The 17,755-nt window shown below is 53.1% G+C and overlaps 5 protein-coding genes across 5 annotated transcripts; all 5 read right to left on the bottom strand.

Moving 5' to 3' along the window:
- Window positions 1-663: 663 nt before the first annotated feature.
- Z519_08383 (uncharacterized protein) lies at window positions 664-2,595 on the bottom strand (the record flags this gene model as incomplete). The annotated part of the gene is made up of 1 exon (XM_016766111.1): window positions 664-2,595. One exon carries the CDS (start codon window positions 2,593-2,595, stop codon window positions 664-666), a length of 1,932 nt encoding a protein of 643 aa, XP_016617269.1.
- A 1,084-nt stretch (window positions 2,596-3,679) lies between these two features.
- Z519_08382 (uncharacterized protein) lies at window positions 3,680-5,552 on the bottom strand (the record flags this gene model as incomplete). Its single annotated transcript, XM_016766110.1, has 2 exons — window positions 3,680-4,978; window positions 5,034-5,552. 2 exons carry the CDS (start codon window positions 5,550-5,552, stop codon window positions 3,680-3,682), a joined length of 1,818 nt encoding a protein of 605 aa, XP_016617268.1.
- Window positions 5,553-5,930: 378 nt separating this feature from the next.
- On the bottom strand, window positions 5,931-8,043 carry Z519_08381 (uncharacterized protein; the record flags this gene model as incomplete). The annotated part of the gene is made up of 2 exons (XM_016766109.1): window positions 5,931-7,598; window positions 7,651-8,043. 2 exons carry the CDS (start codon window positions 8,041-8,043, stop codon window positions 5,931-5,933), a joined length of 2,061 nt encoding a protein of 686 aa, XP_016617267.1.
- Window positions 8,044-9,930: 1,887 nt separating this feature from the next.
- Z519_08380 (uncharacterized protein) lies at window positions 9,931-12,663 on the bottom strand (the record flags this gene model as incomplete). Its single annotated transcript, XM_016766108.1, has 1 exon — window positions 9,931-12,663. The coding sequence occupies one exon, from the start codon at window positions 12,661-12,663 to the stop codon at window positions 9,931-9,933; it is 2,733 nt and encodes a 910-aa protein (XP_016617266.1).
- Window positions 12,664-13,619: 956 nt separating this feature from the next.
- On the bottom strand, window positions 13,620-16,230 carry Z519_08379 (uncharacterized protein; the record flags this gene model as incomplete). The annotated part of the gene is made up of 5 exons (XM_016766107.1): window positions 13,620-14,234; window positions 14,289-14,670; window positions 14,722-15,336; window positions 15,385-16,102; window positions 16,155-16,230. 5 exons carry the CDS (start codon window positions 16,228-16,230, stop codon window positions 13,620-13,622), a joined length of 2,406 nt encoding a protein of 801 aa, XP_016617265.1.
- Window positions 16,231-17,755: the final 1,525 nt, after the last annotated feature.

Genomic DNA, 17,755 nt, shown 5'->3' with positions numbered 1-17,755 from the left:
TGCGAATAAATAGAAGAGGCGGAGTATCAAGTATCGAGCATATACGAAGAGAAGCAAGAGGTGGAACCATCAACGGCTGTCCGTTTTTCTTTGTCTGAAACCAATGGCGATGATCACTCGAAGGCGAGGCGAGATGGAGGCGGATACGAGGTCTAACGCGGCAAGAACCAACTCACCACTATATAGAGATTGAAACGAATCGAATCCGAAGCGAACTAGACGCGAACATACGTTTGTCAAGCATGGCTGGAGTTTTGGCAGAGGAGTTTGCTTTTTCTCTCTGGGAGATGACGATGGCATGGTGTTGTCAGAGGGCAGACGCTGGCTATGCGATATGTATGTATGGGACTGATTGCGCCAGACAGGGAGGAGTAAATACGACTTGTTCTATTTACTTTATTCATATTGTATTCATCTTCTTCGTCCTCGTTTGTCATTCTCTTCCTCATTCGTCCGTCTCTTTGACGATGTACACCGCTAGGAGGAGTTCTCATGGGGCTCACCAGGCCAGCTACTGAGCTATCTAACAAGGACTCGGGAGGCTCCTTGGTCTTGACCTCGAGTCTTTTGATCAAGTCTTTTTCCCGTTCTGCTCCTGTTCCCGTGCCTGCAGGTTCTGTTGGACTCGCGCTGACAGGAGCGGACGTGTTGCATTGCCCTCCGTCACACGACACTGGTGACACGTTCCATCCGCTCTCTAGTTATAAGGTACTCCTTCGGCACATCGACGTCGCCCTCCCCGTCCATACCGCTATCCATCTTCCCACCCACGTCTGCCTGGTGGAAATACCTCTGCGCCATCCTCGCGACGCCGCGCCCGCACAATGGCGCGTTCGTCATCCCGTGGCCAGTGTACCCGGCGACGACGAACACGCCCGCGAGGTCCGCGCGGTCTGGCAGGGCCCCCACCCACGGGTGCCCGTCCGAGGAGTGGCCTATGATGCCTGTCCAGGAGGCCGCGATGGCGAGGTGTGTTTCGTTCTCGGGTTCGGGTTCGGAGTGTTGGGCAAGGTTAGGGTCAAGTTCAGAGTTAAGGTCGAGGTTCAGGTCAGGGTCCAAGTTCAGGTTCAGTCTCTGCGGCAGGCCGCGCAGATACATCTCGACGCGGTCATCGACAAAGTCGTCGTCCCACACGCCCTCGCCGTGGTTGGGGGCGAGGTGCCGGCCACCGCCGAACATGAGGTGGCCTCCTGCGCCCTCGCCCTCGCTGGACACGCGTTCGTCGTCCTTTCCCGTGTCTCCATGCTCGGCTTTGTTTTGGTGATTGAAACCATGCTGGTGGTGGGGTTCAGCGTACGGATTCTGCACGAGGTAGTCGCTCATGACCCTGTCCATGTCGCCGACGCCCATGAACCCGTAACTCATCGGGATCAACTTCCTCGCTTTACGCGTGCTCGTCGCCATTCTACCCCAACCGCCGGCCCCGCCGCCGTTGCCCTGCCCTGACGAGGGTGGGGGAACGAGAGCAGACATCTGGGCCTGCACAGGGCGGATCAGGGGTGCGAACTCCGGGAGCAGATGGGAGGTGTATGCGTTTGTGGCGAGGATGACAGCGCGCGCTCGCACAGATCCGCGAGGTGTATGCAGTATCCAACAACCGCCTCTATCATCGTCGTTGTTGTCGTTGTTACATCTCTCCAGCGCCGTGACAGGTGTATTCGTCTGTAAATTCAGACTTGGCTTGCGTTGTTTTGGCACTGTTCTCTCCGTCTCGTGACTGCCTGTCGTCGTCCTCGTTGGAATAGCCTTTTGCTCGAACCGCTCAAGCAAGCCCCTCCACACGCCCACACAGAGCTTGTAAGGACTCAAACTAGCCGCCACGCTCTGGACGATTGCGCCCACTGCGCCGCTCTCCACCCTCAATCCCAGCGCCCCCAACTCCTCGGCATCCTCAACCACCCTGGCTAATCCGGAGTAGTCCTCCAGGGGAATACCGCTCTTATTCTTGTCCACACTCGCCGCGGCAGCGGCGAGGTCCCGCTTCGCTTCCCTGAAATACTCCTCGTTCCAGAACCCAAGACACCCCTCGAGCCTGCGAAAGTCACACCAAGAAGGCGACGACGATGATGAGGACGTCGCCGTAGTGTCATAATCGCAACTGTTGATATTGCTGCTGCCGGCATCGCTGGCTTTGTCTATATTCCGCACCAACGCCTCGATGTGGCGGAAATTTCGCAGCTCGAAATCGATTATGTGCGCCGGCGCATTGTGGATGACGGGCTGCAAGTGTCCGCCGTTCCTCCCCGTGGCGGCCGAGCAGAGCGTTCGGGCTTCGAGGACCAGGACATCGAGACCGAGGCCTGTTTCCATGGCAGCTGTTTCTGCCTCTGTCCTTCTGCGCGCCCAGGAGGACGTGACCGTGCTGCTGTTGCTGTTGCTGTTCAACAAGTGGTCGACCGCAAAGGTGCCGCTAATCCCCGTGCCGACGACGACCACGTCCGCGCGGGCAGGCAGCTCCGGCGTGGAGCGGTGGCCAGCCAGGCGGTTCGGGAAGGACGTCTGCCAGAAGGACGCGGTCGGGTGGGCGCTGGGCAGGCCGGAGCGGACCGGTCGCTGCGAAGTCGAGGACGTGGGTGGCGCAGCGGCGTCGCCCATCTTCGTGTCGGATTGCGCGTGCTCAGTCCAAAATGACAATGAGATAAAGCGCCTGTAATAGATGGATACCAAACAGAGTAGTTACGGTGTTTCAAAACCCCCCCAGAACTCTTGCGTATATCCCCCACCTTCTGGCTCATGAACCTCGATAGATCGTCTCCGAGCCTCTTCGGTGCGACGATGACAAACACTGGTTAGTAGAGTGAGTGATTCGAACCTCGACGACCCAGAAATGGTCAAATGGTATATATATCGACTTAACCCAGGACAACCTGGGAGCGGGCTCGCTTGCTTTGGCCGAGCCAGTATGTTAATATGTGGTTGTTACCTCTCCTTTCCTATCTTATTGATTCTTCTTCCTTTATTCTCCTTCGTTCTCGTCTTCTCTTCTCTCTCCCTCCCACAAGCATGTACTCTGCCCTCACGCAATGTCGTGACCCGGTCAAGAAACACCAAAGGCTATATGGGGGCGGAGTCGTGAACACGAAATCTAAGCTTGTGCTATCCCGGGTTAAATGGATATAGGCCGGGTCTGTATTGGCGCCCCTTACGAATAGATCCCAGATGTTGGAGGATAGGAAAAGGATATTACAGGACAGGGGTAGGACAAGAGAAAGTGTTGGTGAGAACAGGGACTTGGAGAAAAGACAAAGGGACACGATTTGACACGCCGTTAGCGCCTATAATCACAAAGCCCCTTTTTCTCCATCTCGTCGTCCTCTGGCTCTATCTACATTCAAAAGGTGCTAGGAGAGGTGCTCGGCAAAGTGGCTGGCAGCTAACAACCACCACCAAGAAGACTAGAGCTACACAAGACGGATTTTCGATCAAGCAGAAGCCGGGTTAAGGGACAGTAGCATCTTCAAACCATGGTATTCTGGCTGGGGCTGTCTATATCCTCTGCTCGTCCCATTCTCTCTAATGTACTCAGTGAATGCACCATACAGCCACTGATGTTTGTCGATCATGCTCTCTGCTGGAGGCAAATGCCAGAGGAACGCATTCGATTCTTGGAACACTGTTAACTGCCTCATCTCGCTTCTTTGCTTCAAAGGCCTCGTCAAATAGCAACCTCTCGGAATCCTCAATCGAGTAATACCCATTTTTTCTCAGCCTCCTTCACGCCTCTTCTCTCTGCAATTGCCTCGAGAGTGTGTTTGATAGCATCCTTTGAGCACTTCGGAAACTGATTCTTCAGCACCTCGATCAATCCGGTCTTTGTTAGTGTGCTGCCTGACACTGCTTCCTTGAAAGCGGGTATCAACTCTGACGGGATGTTCTTGACCGGTTTACCAGAAGCGGTGTTCGCTTTCAATTTGGACACGCACACTGGGTTCTCCGATTGCCCATCGCTTGATGCAAACTTCAGAAGGCTGGATTGAGAAATCTGGTTGCCACTGTTTCCGTCAACTGCCATCAGTGGTGGGCGAGGAGGCTGCATTGAAACAGTCTGCGGCAGCTTCTCTTCGCGTTTGACTGGACTCTTCTTCCCAATATCCACCCAGTGCGTTGTCGAGTACGGATCGATCGGGAAGGTTGTTGAGTCGTGCAAAACGTCCATACGGTAGAAGGATAAGTCGAAGCCATCTTGAGGATGACTGTGCTCGCCTTCCCAGCACAACCCACTGCACTTGGGTTCCATGTCACCAACAATCAAGTGACGTTTGGCCACCTCTCCTTCGTCATCGAGAAAATCTCCCATCTCTTCGTCGCCGTCCTCATCTTCGGATTTCTCGTCATCGTCCAGAACTTCCTCGTCTCCTTCCTCGGGTTCCTGCCATTCCGCCTCGCTATCGTAGTCATAGTTCGTGTCCGGCAATCCTCTGTGAGCAGAATTGATGGCAAGCTTTCTTGCACTTCGCGGTGAGACAACTCTCGTATATGTCCCCTGATAGGCAGGTCGAACATCTTCATGGAAAAACAAATACTTGTAAGGGAGGTCGGCCAAACTTTTTGCAGGGTCTGTAAGGTCGATGGCAACAGTCTGTGAGCCATTCAGTTCGTTCAAGATTTCTCTCACGGGTCTCACTGGTCGGATGCGACGGCGTCTCCGAAATCGATTTCCGAGCTTCTCGGGCGTGAGATTTTGGTTGAGAGGCAGTTGTTCATCGTTGAATGCACCACTATTGGTGTAGAAGCGGTTGAACGGTGCGACTTCCATATGCTCGTTGACAAAGAAAGGTAGGATCCATTCGTTGTAGCTGGGATTGGTTGGTTTGGATGGTGACACCTTGGTCTCAACCAGAGGTGGTCCCATGTCAATGGACGTGACCGATCCTCTTCTAGAAGGCGTAGAACCCCGAGAGATAACCCCAAGGTCAATAGCTGGCGAAGTTGAAGCAGCCGTTGGGCGACCAAAGAATGCACCGATTCTCATTTGTGACTAGGGGGAAGGGTGAGCATCTAAAGCGGAGTCCAATCTGAGGTCCAAAACCTACTCTCTCTTTCTTCAACGCTTCAGCTTCCTTCCGTTGCTTTTCGGCTTCCTTCTCCTGCTTCTCTGCATCTTTCTGTCTCTTCTTCTCTTCTCTGACCTTGCGAGCAGCCTCTTTTTCCTCTTCCTTGCGTTTCTTCTCTTCGTCCTTTCTAGCCTTAACTTCGGCCTTCAGTCTCTTCTTCTCCTCCTTTTCAGCCTTCTTGATTGCCTTGTCGGCCTCCTTTTCGGCGAAGGCGAGCTTCCGCTTCTTGCCGTCAGCAGGTGCCATGGTGGACTGCTTTGTTGGACTAAGGACAGGTGTGGCACCGAGTTCGGTCAATGGAGTACTTCGTTCGCTGAAGTCTGGGGTTCCACAGCAAGAGTGTTCAGCAGTCAGGGGACTACTCTGTTGATCCCCTGGAGAAGTGAGGGAAGGGTGATGGATAATATCTCCTTCGCGATTGCGTTTCTTGGAAGGAGTGAGCTGAGCAGCCGGAAAGGAAGGCGTAGGTAGCGGGGCGGGAGCGACTTCAGTGTCCATGACGATGTATAAAGCGAGACCCGACAAAGCAAAATCTTACAGATAGTTGCACCGATCTTCAATGGACTGACACGAGAGCCGCTACCTGGTCGAATAGGCAGTGGTGGCAGTACGGTGTCTAAACTCAAGTCGTGGATCGCAGCATTGGAAATCGGGGAGAAACGCGTGACGCGGTCAAAGCATCTATCGCGTCTGCCAAGACAGTCATATGACAAGGCTTGATGGGCCAAACGTCTCGACGTGGAGGGGAATTGTACATGAGCGAGGCGGCACATTTTAGTTCTGTTTCTGCCATTGACATGGTGATTAACCAGAGAGCTACATTTCTTACATATCGCATTACCTTCATTACGATTTGGTGAGACATCACGTCCTATCTCAGGCGTACAATAGACCACGTCTCGGCTTCCGCAAATACTCTGGGGGAGCCACAGCTAGGTGCGCCATCGGCGAGCCGCGCCTGACATTGATGTCGTTGACAAAGTCAGTGGCGAATCCGTCATCGGCGCGCCGATCAACTACCTCACCGAGTTTCACTTCAACATTCCGCAGCATCCTGGCCCTGACTATCCCATCCAGTGCACTGCCACCTTTTGCAAAATCAAAGTACGTCGAATCTCTCGTCAGAGACGAGCAGAATGATAGCACGTCCGGGATGGTCGTGTTATACGCACACCAAATGCTGCAGAAGGCTGCAACCAGCATGACCCCGATCGATGCGCAGTAGACGCCCAACCAGACCCATGACACGACGTAAACATCGTACCCTTCCGTGTAAAAAGCGGTGGTATTCCTGTGATTCAAGGGAAACTGCATGGTATCCGCGGAGACCTGGCTCAAAAGTACCCAAGTGTTCAGAAGTTGGCCGAGTCGCTGGGAAAATTGTTGAGCGGTGACATTCGAATAATCAGCATAGTTGCGACCATTGCCGCTTAGAATGAAAGCCGCGGTTGTGTTTTGGAGGTAATACTCGCTCAGAGATGAATAGCCAGAGCTGGGCAGCGGGTCGGTTGCAAGAATCCATGTCTGGGCAAGATAGGAGAAAGTGCTGGGGAAGCTGAGTGTAGTTACCGTTGACGGTGCATGCTTGTTTGGTGAATTCCGCTGCGCCGTGACGGAGCAGACAGGAAGTTCTGAATCAGGCACCGACTGACATGACACGTTCGATTCCAGGTAGATTTGATTGATTTGGCACTTCGCCACCCACGGGCCGCGAGTCTGAAATAGGAAAGTAGCCTGAGGAATGTTGGCACCTATAACATTGACCAACTGTTCTGGGTAGCCGTAGAAGTAGTAATCATCAGAGACGAATTGGTTCATTGCAACCTGCCAGAATGGATAGATGGCGTCGCTGCTAACCGTGGTGTTGGGCCCCAGAAAGGTGCCGTTTCCGGACGTCACGTTGAAATTGATACTGATCTCGTCTTGATCGCGTGGCTTGTCGCAGTCCAGATTCATATACGTCGTTTCGATAACAAAGCTCGAGTTCCGATTTGCCAAGGATGCCATGGGCACACCGACAAGGGCTGAGAATGAGCCTTCCGTCATATTCGCCTTGGATAGAATGCTCCAACCGTCGGCGTTCTTGTCGAGATTGTCGAGCAGCCATGGGATCCTAACATTTCCCCAGAGATCCATAGTCCCATTCTTCATGGTGGTCGGACCAAGAACCGAGCTTACATAGCTCGGTTTGAGCGAAGTCAGTAGTGAGTCTACTCCCGATACCGAGTCGAAGACCTGATTGGTGATGGTGTCGACATAGCTGACTGTGCCAGAATCTGCGGTGTAATCACGACCGGTACTGACGAGACGCAGGGAAGCTTGTGATCCCAATGGCGAAAATACCCAGCTTGACAACAAGATCAAGGCGGTGAGGTTGAAGGCTGGGAAAGACAGTTGGGTTGTGACAGCCGCGAAAAAGGTCCGGCTCTGCATGATCTGCTCCAGCAGACCGAGTCTGACGCCATTCTCAAGTCGCCAAGTTGCGAATCGTTTGAGTGTCGAGCCTAGGACGGCTGCGAAGAGGATGGTGAAGAGCGTCGATGCCTGTACTGGTCAAAACCTATTCTCAGCTGACTTGCACCCATGTAATGCGAACCGTGCTTGTTGTTTGTTTGATGTAATCTGTATCTGCCTCCGTCACTCTGTGGCCGTCAAATTTTGCCGCGGTGACAGCCAACCACATGAACGGCACCGATACCAGAACGGCGAAGGAACAGACAAGAATTTCGACCAGCAGGTCTGTCCCAAACTTCCCCACTCGGCCCGGAGGAAGAGTCGTCGTTGACGGCGGCGGCGAATTATCCACGCGGCGCTGGAAGAAGCCGCCGCTCAGCTCTTCCTGTGGAGTTAAGATAGGATTGTACTGGGCAGAAGCCGACTTGCGATGAAGTGAAGCGAGTGACCTGACTGAGGGTCTCGTGTGAGGCCTTCCCCCCATTCCATAAAGACCGGAGCCATAAGGACTGGAGAGCTCGATGGAGTCGGACATCTGTCGGCAAGGCGAACTCAAGAGAGATCTTGCGGGTTTGTCCAACACTTGAGGCTTAGAACCCGGACTCAATATAATAAATGCTCGCAGTCATCTTGCTTGCGGGCTCTTTGTTTTCGAAGATTCGGCAAAGTGAAACAGTCTAGGTCGTACAAGGTGGGATGAGCATGGCACAAATAATGGGCTGTGTTGGGCTCCAAGTCACCGCAAACCACTGCAAGCCACTGGTGTCGGAGGCGTCTGGCCTGAGGATTGGGGGCCAACATTGCGTCGACTTGTCAAAGCTTGGGTCTAAGCAGACACCGGTGGAGAGAATAGATCGGCCCCCAAAGATCGAGGCTAGAAACTGGCCAGTGGGCCATGATAGGTGAAAAGGGATAATACTAGACCTTTCTGCCTACAATAGAAAGACTGTTGCGATAGACACTCTGCCATTGAAGTGAGACTGAAGGAAAGAAGGGCGGATGAGCGGCCTACGCCCGCTTACCCTCGGCCTTTCTAGGCCTCACCAAGCCCGGCTTCTTACCTACAAGTAGACCTGCTCACCCGATGGAATACCGCTTGGACGCTCAATGTACTCGGTAATCCTATACCACGGCGAGCTCACTCATAGTCGTTCCCATGGGCCCCGGCCTTATCTGAGCCGTTCGAATCTGCGCGTCACAAATATCCAGGAAATGGTCCATATATAGCTTGGTAGCTACCTCAACCGTCGACTCTAGTGGATAATTAACCATCGCAAGTTATAGAAGAGAACCCCAGACGGGCTTTAGCAGCCCGCCGTCGATAGAAGCAAAGGACACCAGATATGGTACAAAACAAGAATAGCTCTTGGTCTTCTTTGTCGAAAACCCCATGCCATTTTCCCACATGCCATGGCGTCTGGGGAAGGGCTGGCGTCCCATCGTTGCGCCTTGCTTTCACCACCCCAATCCTTGTCACCGGGAAAGTCACGGGCCCCATTAGGATAGACGTCGCTCAGCAGACCTCCATATCCTCGCAGACACCTCCTCTTCTAGCGACCGGCCTAACCTCGTCTCAGTCGACCCGCCTGCGTCGAGGACCGTGTTCCTAAATTGTCCCGTACCCCACGACCCCTCCATGTTGCACTCTCTCACTATACACTCCTGGGGCGTGACGGCCTGTCAATTGTCCGTGTCTGGCCCTATCCCTCCTATCGAAATATACATATTCAATGTAGAAGGCGTGGATGTGGCCGGGGAGGTAGCCAAGGAGTGTAAGGCAAATGTTAACGAAGAGGTCGGCGCCGCAGCCAGCGACGAGGTAGACTCCCACCGGAGGGCCTAGATACTTGGGTTTCAGCAAGAGAACATGACTGAGGGCTGGGAAGGCCAGAAAGAGTGGCTCCATATGGCAGCTCCACGCGACAAGATTCGAAAGCCAGACTTACACAGGATTGTGATAAGGATGATGAGAAGCGCCGGGATAGTGTCGGACATTTTGGTTGAGTCGCTGAGCGATGAATTGAATAGTTGTGTGCGCGATACTCGGTACACGGCTTGGTAGCAGTGTCGAGGACAGAAGGAGCGTGTTTGCTGTGTCAAGTTTCAGACTTCGTCGCCTGAAACTGAGGCTCAGCTGTGGCCTTGGAGCGTCACTTGGTGCACTTTGGTCACCCCACATGCTTCCTGCATTGCTTGGTGCCTTTGGCCCCTTTTATACCTCGTACAGCAGGCGCCACTGGAAAATGTGTGACGTTATCATGCTGTGGCGCTATATGTGGCGGTGCCTCTGTTGGTATTGAGCGAGAAGGTTCAGAGAATCAAGTTCTAATTGTGAGTGCTACAACGCCACAACAATCCTCCATGGCGAGAAAATTTGTCTCAAGAGCAAGACGCAAACGCCCAGCTGAGCAACCACACAAATTCATGCCACCAGCTCGCTGATGCCTGTCCTCGGGACCTGGCCCAGGAGCATCAATAACTCGGCATCGTCTTCTTCCATCGCATAGTCTCGCACCGTCTTGTTTGTCCTGTGATCCCTGAGCGTAGGGTCGGCGCCTGCTTCAAGCAGAACTTGCACTGTTTTGCACCGGCCCCTGATCCGTCTCCTTTTCTCAGACGGATCTGCTATGTCGGCCTTGACCACGGCGTGCATCAGCGCCGTCTTGCTGAACCGATCTCGTTCGTCGATGTTAGCGGTATGCTCCAAAAGCATTTCCACTAGCACTGGGTCGCAGCGTCTCGCGGCGTCGTGGAGGAGTGTGTTGCCATGCCAGGTCGCAGGGAACTCGGTCGGCAGAGGGAATTCCAGCAGCTGCTTGACAATACTGTGGTGGCCCTTTCTGCAAGCCACCATCAACGGTGTGTATCCTTCTGGATCCCGAACGTCGGTTTTGATGCCACTCACCGCTAGTAACAGACCTGTGATGGTGGAAAAGCCCCTCTCAGTAGCCTGCTGCAAGGCGGTGAAGGGATCTTTGGGATTTGACTGGGTATAGCCCGCTTGAAAAGCAATGGCATTGACATCCGCCCCATGTTTGATCAGTAGGTTAACCTCCTCCGCGTGCTCCTCCTTGAGTTCACAGAAGAAATGTAGAGGTGCGTATCCTCGCCCGGTCCTAGCGAGACCATACCCGGTCCCGTGGCGGATATTGTCCCTGAGCTCTGGCTTTCGGATGACCATATAGTTGGACTGGTAGGTATTTAGATACTGCAACGCGACCTTCGCCGCTTTATCAAGTCTTCTTTCGTGGCAGAGGTCTGCTATGGCTTGATAAGTGGGCTCAAGGGTTTTGCTTGATGAAGATCGTTCAAGCTGCGCGCTTCCCGGGGTCGTTATGGAGCTATCATCATTGATGGACAGAGAGCGGTCATGAGTCGACGTTTCCGAGGGCGAACTAAGGCCCCGAATCCCAAATGGACCAGAAGGGTCAGGATCCAGCGCATCATTCAGTGTTACTGACCTGGAGATGGACAACCTCAGCAATTCCGGCGAGGGCAGATTTGAAGCAGAACCCGACTGAGAGGGGCGACCACGATGCAGTAGTCGGTTCACGAGTTTCGGTCGGTGACTGTTTTGCGCCTCCGGAGCTAGAGGTGATTCTGGTGAAACCAGGTCCGGGCTGGGCTGAGGTTCTCCGACCTTGTTCAACAGCTTCTCGGTGGAAACTGTCGGGGTTGCCTTCTCGGGAGGAGAGAGAAACACCTCGTACCCTTCGGCTTCCTCTTCATCACCGTCGTCACCCCGTGTTCTGTAGACATCGATGACCAACTGCACAGATTCCAATGTCTTCTCGTCCTGCGGTCCGAGTTCTTTCCTACGCTCCGTGAACGCCCTTAGTCCATGCTCCTCCGCCGCGTCAAAATCGCTCTTGAGGATGTATACACGTCCCAGCATGTGGCTCGCTGCTAATGCTTGCAGTTTGTCGGGAACTTGATGCGACACTGGCTGCGTCTCCTCGGGGCTGTTCTGGTCCTTCGAGCTGCTTGGGAATATATCAGTGCGCATGGCCGCAACCGGTTCCAGCAGCTTGACTGCTTCATCAAGCTTCTCTTGCTGCCGGCAGCAGTCCGCCAGCATCAGAACTACTTCTGCAGGCTGAAAGGATATCCTGCCCTCAAAGTCATGACGCTCCATCAGAGCTAGAGCCTTTCGGAAATGCCGCTCTGCTTTGGCATAGTCGCCGTCTTCAAAGCTCTCCTGGCCCAATTTCAGGTGGTTTTGAGTGCGCAGGAACTCCACATCGGAATAAGCCTCTGTATGACCTCTGGCCGATCTAGAAGGCTGTCGAGTGAACCCGCCTGACTGTAGAGTAGAGCGGGAAGGAGGTTGAATCCAGCCTTCCACGCGGTTTCTGCGATCTGCTGGGAGCGGCACTTCGTTGGCCGAGGTCTTGGCCATATCACGAAGGGCATCAGGCTCGATGGCTGGCGAGATGGTACTCAACGACGACCTCGTGCTGGCAGCAGCGGATGCGGTACTTAGGAATTGTTTGGCAAAGGCAATATAAGTCTTCATTCCATCATCTTGGTCCAACCGCAATTTCTCTGTAGCAGCGATCGTCGAGCCACTGAGAGTTTGCGAACGGGAGGGCGAATTGAGACTTTGAACAAGCGCCCTCATAGTTCGCTCTAGTGCGATCAGTTTGGCATCCAGAGATGTCTGATGCTCGGTTGTTATTCCTCTTTGTTCAAGCTGGAGCATGACGCAGACCATCTGGATAGGCAGCGACAAGGCCGAGTTGAAGAATTGGATGCGCTGGCGGAGTCGAGATAATTCGCCATTGTGGAGATTTTCTTGTAAGTGAGCTTTCACCTTCCGTGCGAATCCAGATGTTTTTGCAATCTGAGTGAGAATATCATTGACTCGCTTCATGGTATTCTTGGAATCATCGAGCGCATCTTTGATCTGTCGCCACAAATGGGCGCCATCATCGGTCTGATTGGCCACACGCACAGCCTCAGCTAGCGGAGGAGAAGACAGGCTCTTCTCCAGGCCCTCGTAAGTGGCCCGCAAAGCCGCTACTTCATCGCAGAAGGACCTGATTCGAGCGTCGACGGAATTGATATCCCCGTATATCTTTATCACGGTGCTGGTGCATGAAACACAGGCAGCAGCTATCTGAAGAGCGCCTGCAGTAAGCGAGAAGGGGTCCATGACAGTAACTGACTTTAGTAGCCTCCAAGTATTGATGTACCGTGAGCGAGCAAGGAATAGCGCACTATTTGCTTGTCCTTAACGAGTTCACCTGTCTCATATATATTGCCAGAGAGGTGGATGGGCAAGAACAGGAGTTTGAAAGGCACATTTGGTGGTGAAGTTGGGGCACATGTAAAGTATCTAGGGAATCCGACCCTGGGTGTTCACAGCATCACAGCCTCTCTCCGCGTGCTTGTAGCCTCACTTTTGGCGGGTGGCAGTGCCCCAGAAGAGGGGGCCGAGCAACACCATGAAACTAGCCAACAGCATCAGGCGATACAGGAGGTGCGGCACATGGCACAAGGGCTCTCGCTTGACTCGATGCATTGGCTCCATGTGGTTGTGCAGGTACTTGGTCTTGCGCCGCTAATGTGAGAATCCCTGTGTCGTGTTCGCATTGAGGCTGGCCTGATAATGTGGGGAGCGAGACCGTCACACGAATAAGGTGACCAGCGCCCTGTTTGTCCTCGTCAAAAAAGAAACCCCGCAGCCAGGAAAATACCCAGCCCATCAGGTTCCTTTTCCCGACTCCTCTCAGGCGTCGTGAGCCGAGGCTTTCCGCACAGATCCATCGAAGCTCCATCGAACATTCCGTAGGGCTGCAGATCGGAAGGGCACCTGTAGCCTATATCAGGCCTCGTGTCCCATGACCACGACAACCTTGAGCAGGCAAGAAAAGGCATCAAGCATGATTAACTCCACCCCTTCATCGCTTGCAATGGCAAGTTCATCCATCACGGGACCCCAATATCATACTTGGGAAAAAACAGCCATCAGTTTCTGGCAGAAGCATGCTTTACAGACTCTCTGATCCAGAATTTGCTGCAAAACATTGGTCGCGAATGAACTTTCTGGTTGGTCTCCCACAAAATATACTGTCCCGGCCTCGGCCAAGGCCCCCAAAAGTTGAAAGGCTAAAGGAAAGGTTCGTCGCCAGGATTAATTCGCATAAAGGCAGCAATGTCTTGAGGTGTAAGTCCATGAGGCTCCGGTTGTGGTTGCGATGTATCAGTGCTGTCGTGACGTCCGTTCGCCACGTTTGCCGTCACTTGGAATGGCCACGCGAACGCATCAGTATATGGCACCTCCATATCCGAATGCAGAAAGGATTCAGCAACGTCCACGGGTGGTGGAGGGGAAGCGTGGCTCAAGGATGGCCTTGCAAGATAAGGACTGCTTGCCGCGTTCGGCCATCCCGCTACTTGTTCCCACGTAGACGTTTGGGTCGGATAAGCCATTGAAGAGGGAGAATAGATTGGCGCAGTGCTGAGTAGACTGTGTAACGGAGGATTTTGCAGGGACCCGGACGGATCCTGCACCACAAATTGTTGGTTAATTGGAATCACCAGCGTTTCAGTCGACCTACTTCTTCCGAGACGATCCAGCAGAGGAAGGTTGGAATCACTGCAGAACACTCCCGGCTTTGGGGCAGCTATATCTCCGGTATTGTCTTGACAGAATGTTTGAACTCCTGCTGAGATCTCATCAATATCTAGGTTGATAATGTGCGAGAGCCTTTTAGTGAGCACCTAGAAACGACCTATTAGCACGCCAAAACCTCAACCAGAGCGACTAAAACTTACTCTTAAAACGTCCAGACATCTCCTTGAACCAATATCTTGGCAAGATGTGCTGGCGAGGATCCGAACCCCCGTCTCGGTTTCCTTCTGGATGGCGGCATAGTCCTTGTTGCCGTGCTGCGTAGCTAGAAAGAAAATCAGCGTGACCAGTGACAAAAACACCGTGTACACCGATTGCCACGCGGCGGGAGCAAGGAAGCCTTTTTGAAGCATCTCGTCGGAGCGGGAGATGGTGAACCTCGATATTTTGACGCAGCATGCTGCACAGCGCAAGAGTCGTGCGTCTGGCGGATTCTCAGTTTTGGCTTTTGCTAAGTAATGCAGGAATGGCCGGTAAAGGAGGATGTAACCGAAATTGTGCACCATCTCCAATTCATAAACGATGCTTTGGTGAGTTAGCGCCGGCTGAGGAAAGGGAGTGTGGAATGTACTTTACCTGCTCAGGTCGTTATTGTCCTCAGCCAAGCCAAGTGAGTCAGACAGCCCGTCCCTCCACGCTTTAAAATCATTCTCAATCTCAAGTATGGTGGCATTGCTGACATAAATCTTCTTTGTTTCACCCTCCTGGTGAGCTTCCGTATCAGTCTTCGGATATAACTTCTGCACCACTTTGCTCATAATCAACAGGACGCCTAGGTACTGTGCCGAAGCTGCAAACATGCGCCTGGTGCTCGGAGAGGCAAACCCACCCCGCTCCTCATTCGCGTAGTCACGAATATGGCCACTTGGCTTGGGCTGATCCACATAGTCAAGTTTAATCATCCCTGGAAGTCCGAGGACCGTACCGCTGTAGATATCTAGCTTGACGATCGTCCAAAATGTTCTTCGCCGGACATCTTTCTCCAGGTCAGAGAGCCCGTCACAGGAGGCTTGGGAGTGCAACCCCATCCTCATGGCCGCTGCGACGGCCAATCCAATAAAAGTGTGGGCAGTGGCAAGACGGGCCGTCGAGATCAGGAAAAGAATCAGGCAGAGTAAGGTCTGGAGCGTTGGAATATCACGACAACGATCGAGGTCCACCATTCGGCGAGCCGCGATGAAATGACGCATTCTGAAAATCGTCAACATCCGAGATTTCACGGGTGTCCTCCCCACTCACGCTTGGTTGACGGCGCCTTTACAGCCGTACTTGTGGTGCATTTTCTGATGAAACAGGTACCCCAGAGCAGTTACTGAGTAGAAGAGTGGTAGAAAATCATGGTCAGAGTCTTCGAAGTCCATTGGATCAAGATTGTATATTCGGTCCGTTTGTTTTTGAAAGGTGGGTTCATGGAGGAACTGTAGCAATTGATAGGTCTGTCCAAACACTGCATACAGGAGCTCTGTGGCTGATTGCCTAGATGGCAGAAGCTGCGAGATGGGAATATCAGTTGCTAGGGCCTGTTTATCTGGCAGTGGTGAATCGAAGAGCCTGGACATGGCGTCGAGAGACAGGTGGCTGCTGTTTCGGAGTTCTGTCGTGGGGGAGTCTTGATTGAACAGCAGCTGCGTCTGTTGAAGAAACGCAAAGCCCGAGCCACCGCCATAATACTCTGTGGAGTTTTTGGTCGAGGTGAGTCGGCCTTTACCGTCCAACATGTTCTCCAGGTGGTCTGCAGAGCTGGAATCAACCGAGCCCAAAGCCTCTGAATCGGTCGGGACAGGCGACCCCGGCGGAGAATCAAAGATGCTATTGACCTCAGCATTGAGTTGGGCTGACGGATGCTGGGCCTGAAGTCTCGTTATCAAGGCTCTAGCCCGGCGCAGACGATCTTCAAGGATTTTTGTTCGCGGAGCACCGGACATGCGTTGTCCACGTGTAGATGTAAATGTACAGTCTATGGCCTGTCAGTGGTCTGATAAGGGGGTAGCGGGTTTTCTTTGAAATACTGACAACGTTCAAAGTCTTCACATGGTTCGCATGGCTGCCGACCATTACATCGAATTTTGCGGACGCGACATTCATTGCAGGCTCTGCTCACACGAGCATAGCGCCGTTTTTTGGAGTTTGATGGGCCGGGTGAGCCAGCCTGACTCTCAGCTTCTTCTTGCATGATCAGGACCGAACCGGCAGTTTCGTTTCAGCCGAATGGGGACTCTTGAGACGGGTCATCAGAGAGGCACCAGCGAGAAAGAAACATCTCAATGCTATCCCGGCTTCACCCCCATCACCTCTGACAACAGACAGACTAGGATACCCAGGCGCGCGCACAAAGCCAACAAACCAGCATTGGAACCCATGCAAAAGGTTGCTGTTGCTGAGTTCGGATGGAGAAAGTGCTCGCGTGGGCTTCGTCGTCAACGATGGTACTTCTGAGCCGAAGGTGGTCAAGCAATGACAATGATTGACGGATTTCCAGAACACCTCGCAGTGCGGGGCAGTCTGATCTGAAACAAATAGAACGAAGGGCGATGATGATCAAGATGATGCGGATAGAACCTTGTAGGCCATCAATTCCCGGGGCGGCAGCGGGGTGTGTTGGTTTCGCCCGGAAAACTTGCACAAGTCTCCGAATGAAGTGGGCGCCATGAGGTTGGAAGTGGCTGACACAATTTGCGCCACTAGCATCCACTAGCTTCACTAACTGCGCTGGTCTCAACTAGCGGCTCGCTAGCTCAGAATACAGGCTTTAAGCCTCCGTATTGGCATCACCAGCCTTGCAGTGTCTGTACCTATTAATTTGAGATTAAGCGAGGCCGTGACCTTCTCAGGGAGAAGTCTTGGCCATCTCGACCTCTTACAAGGTAGTACGGGTTGGCTGCGGAGTCCACTCGTTTGAGCCAGCATCCTCGTGTCGCCAACGACGTCATTTAAGCCCGAAAATAACATCGACGCTATCATGTATGCGCGCCCCCATCAACTTCATCAACTTCTTCAGCACCCACTTCACTCCGTCTAGTCAACCGTTGATGCACCAGCTTCAACAACTAATATCCCAAAGCCCCATCTAGCTTTGGACCCAGTGCATCTTGTACGCAACAGATCTAGGTAGACGCCACTAACACCTTGACCACCTTCAGCTCACGTTTTGACTTGCTAAGGTCCCAATCCACGCAATGCTTCCTTGCGCATTGATCCGATCCCTTACCTGCACCATTTGGTAACCGATCAAGATGAACACTTGTCGAAGGACAAAATCTTCGACCATACTCGCCATCAGCCTAATATACCACCAACCCCGACATCTATTCCTGACGATTTCGGGAATATCTGACCTGGTGGTTCCTTTGCCCCTATCGTGGCTTCATTACAACTCCTAGCCTGCTTGTGACTCTCGGTGCCGTTCCGGAGCGCGGTGGCAAACGTGGCACGCCTCACCTGTATTGTGGTGTGGATATTTCCACCTGCGAATCTTCTGGTTTGCCTGCTGACACATTTCAGTCGAGTTGCTTCACCTGCTCTGTCAATACTGCAGGTTGGTCTTGATCGTTTTTGCATTTCCACTCTTTATCTTTCATACCATGCCCGAGGCAGGGTCTGAGCGTGTGGT

This window comes from Cladophialophora bantiana (assembly GCF_000835475.1).
Source record: "Cladophialophora bantiana CBS 173.52 unplaced genomic scaffold supercont1.13, whole genome shotgun sequence".
NCBI classification, from domain to species: domain Eukaryota; kingdom Fungi; phylum Ascomycota; class Eurotiomycetes; order Chaetothyriales; family Herpotrichiellaceae; genus Cladophialophora; species Cladophialophora bantiana.
Note: the sequence above shows the minus strand (reverse complement) of the source record. Positions and strands in the feature narration are given on the sequence as shown.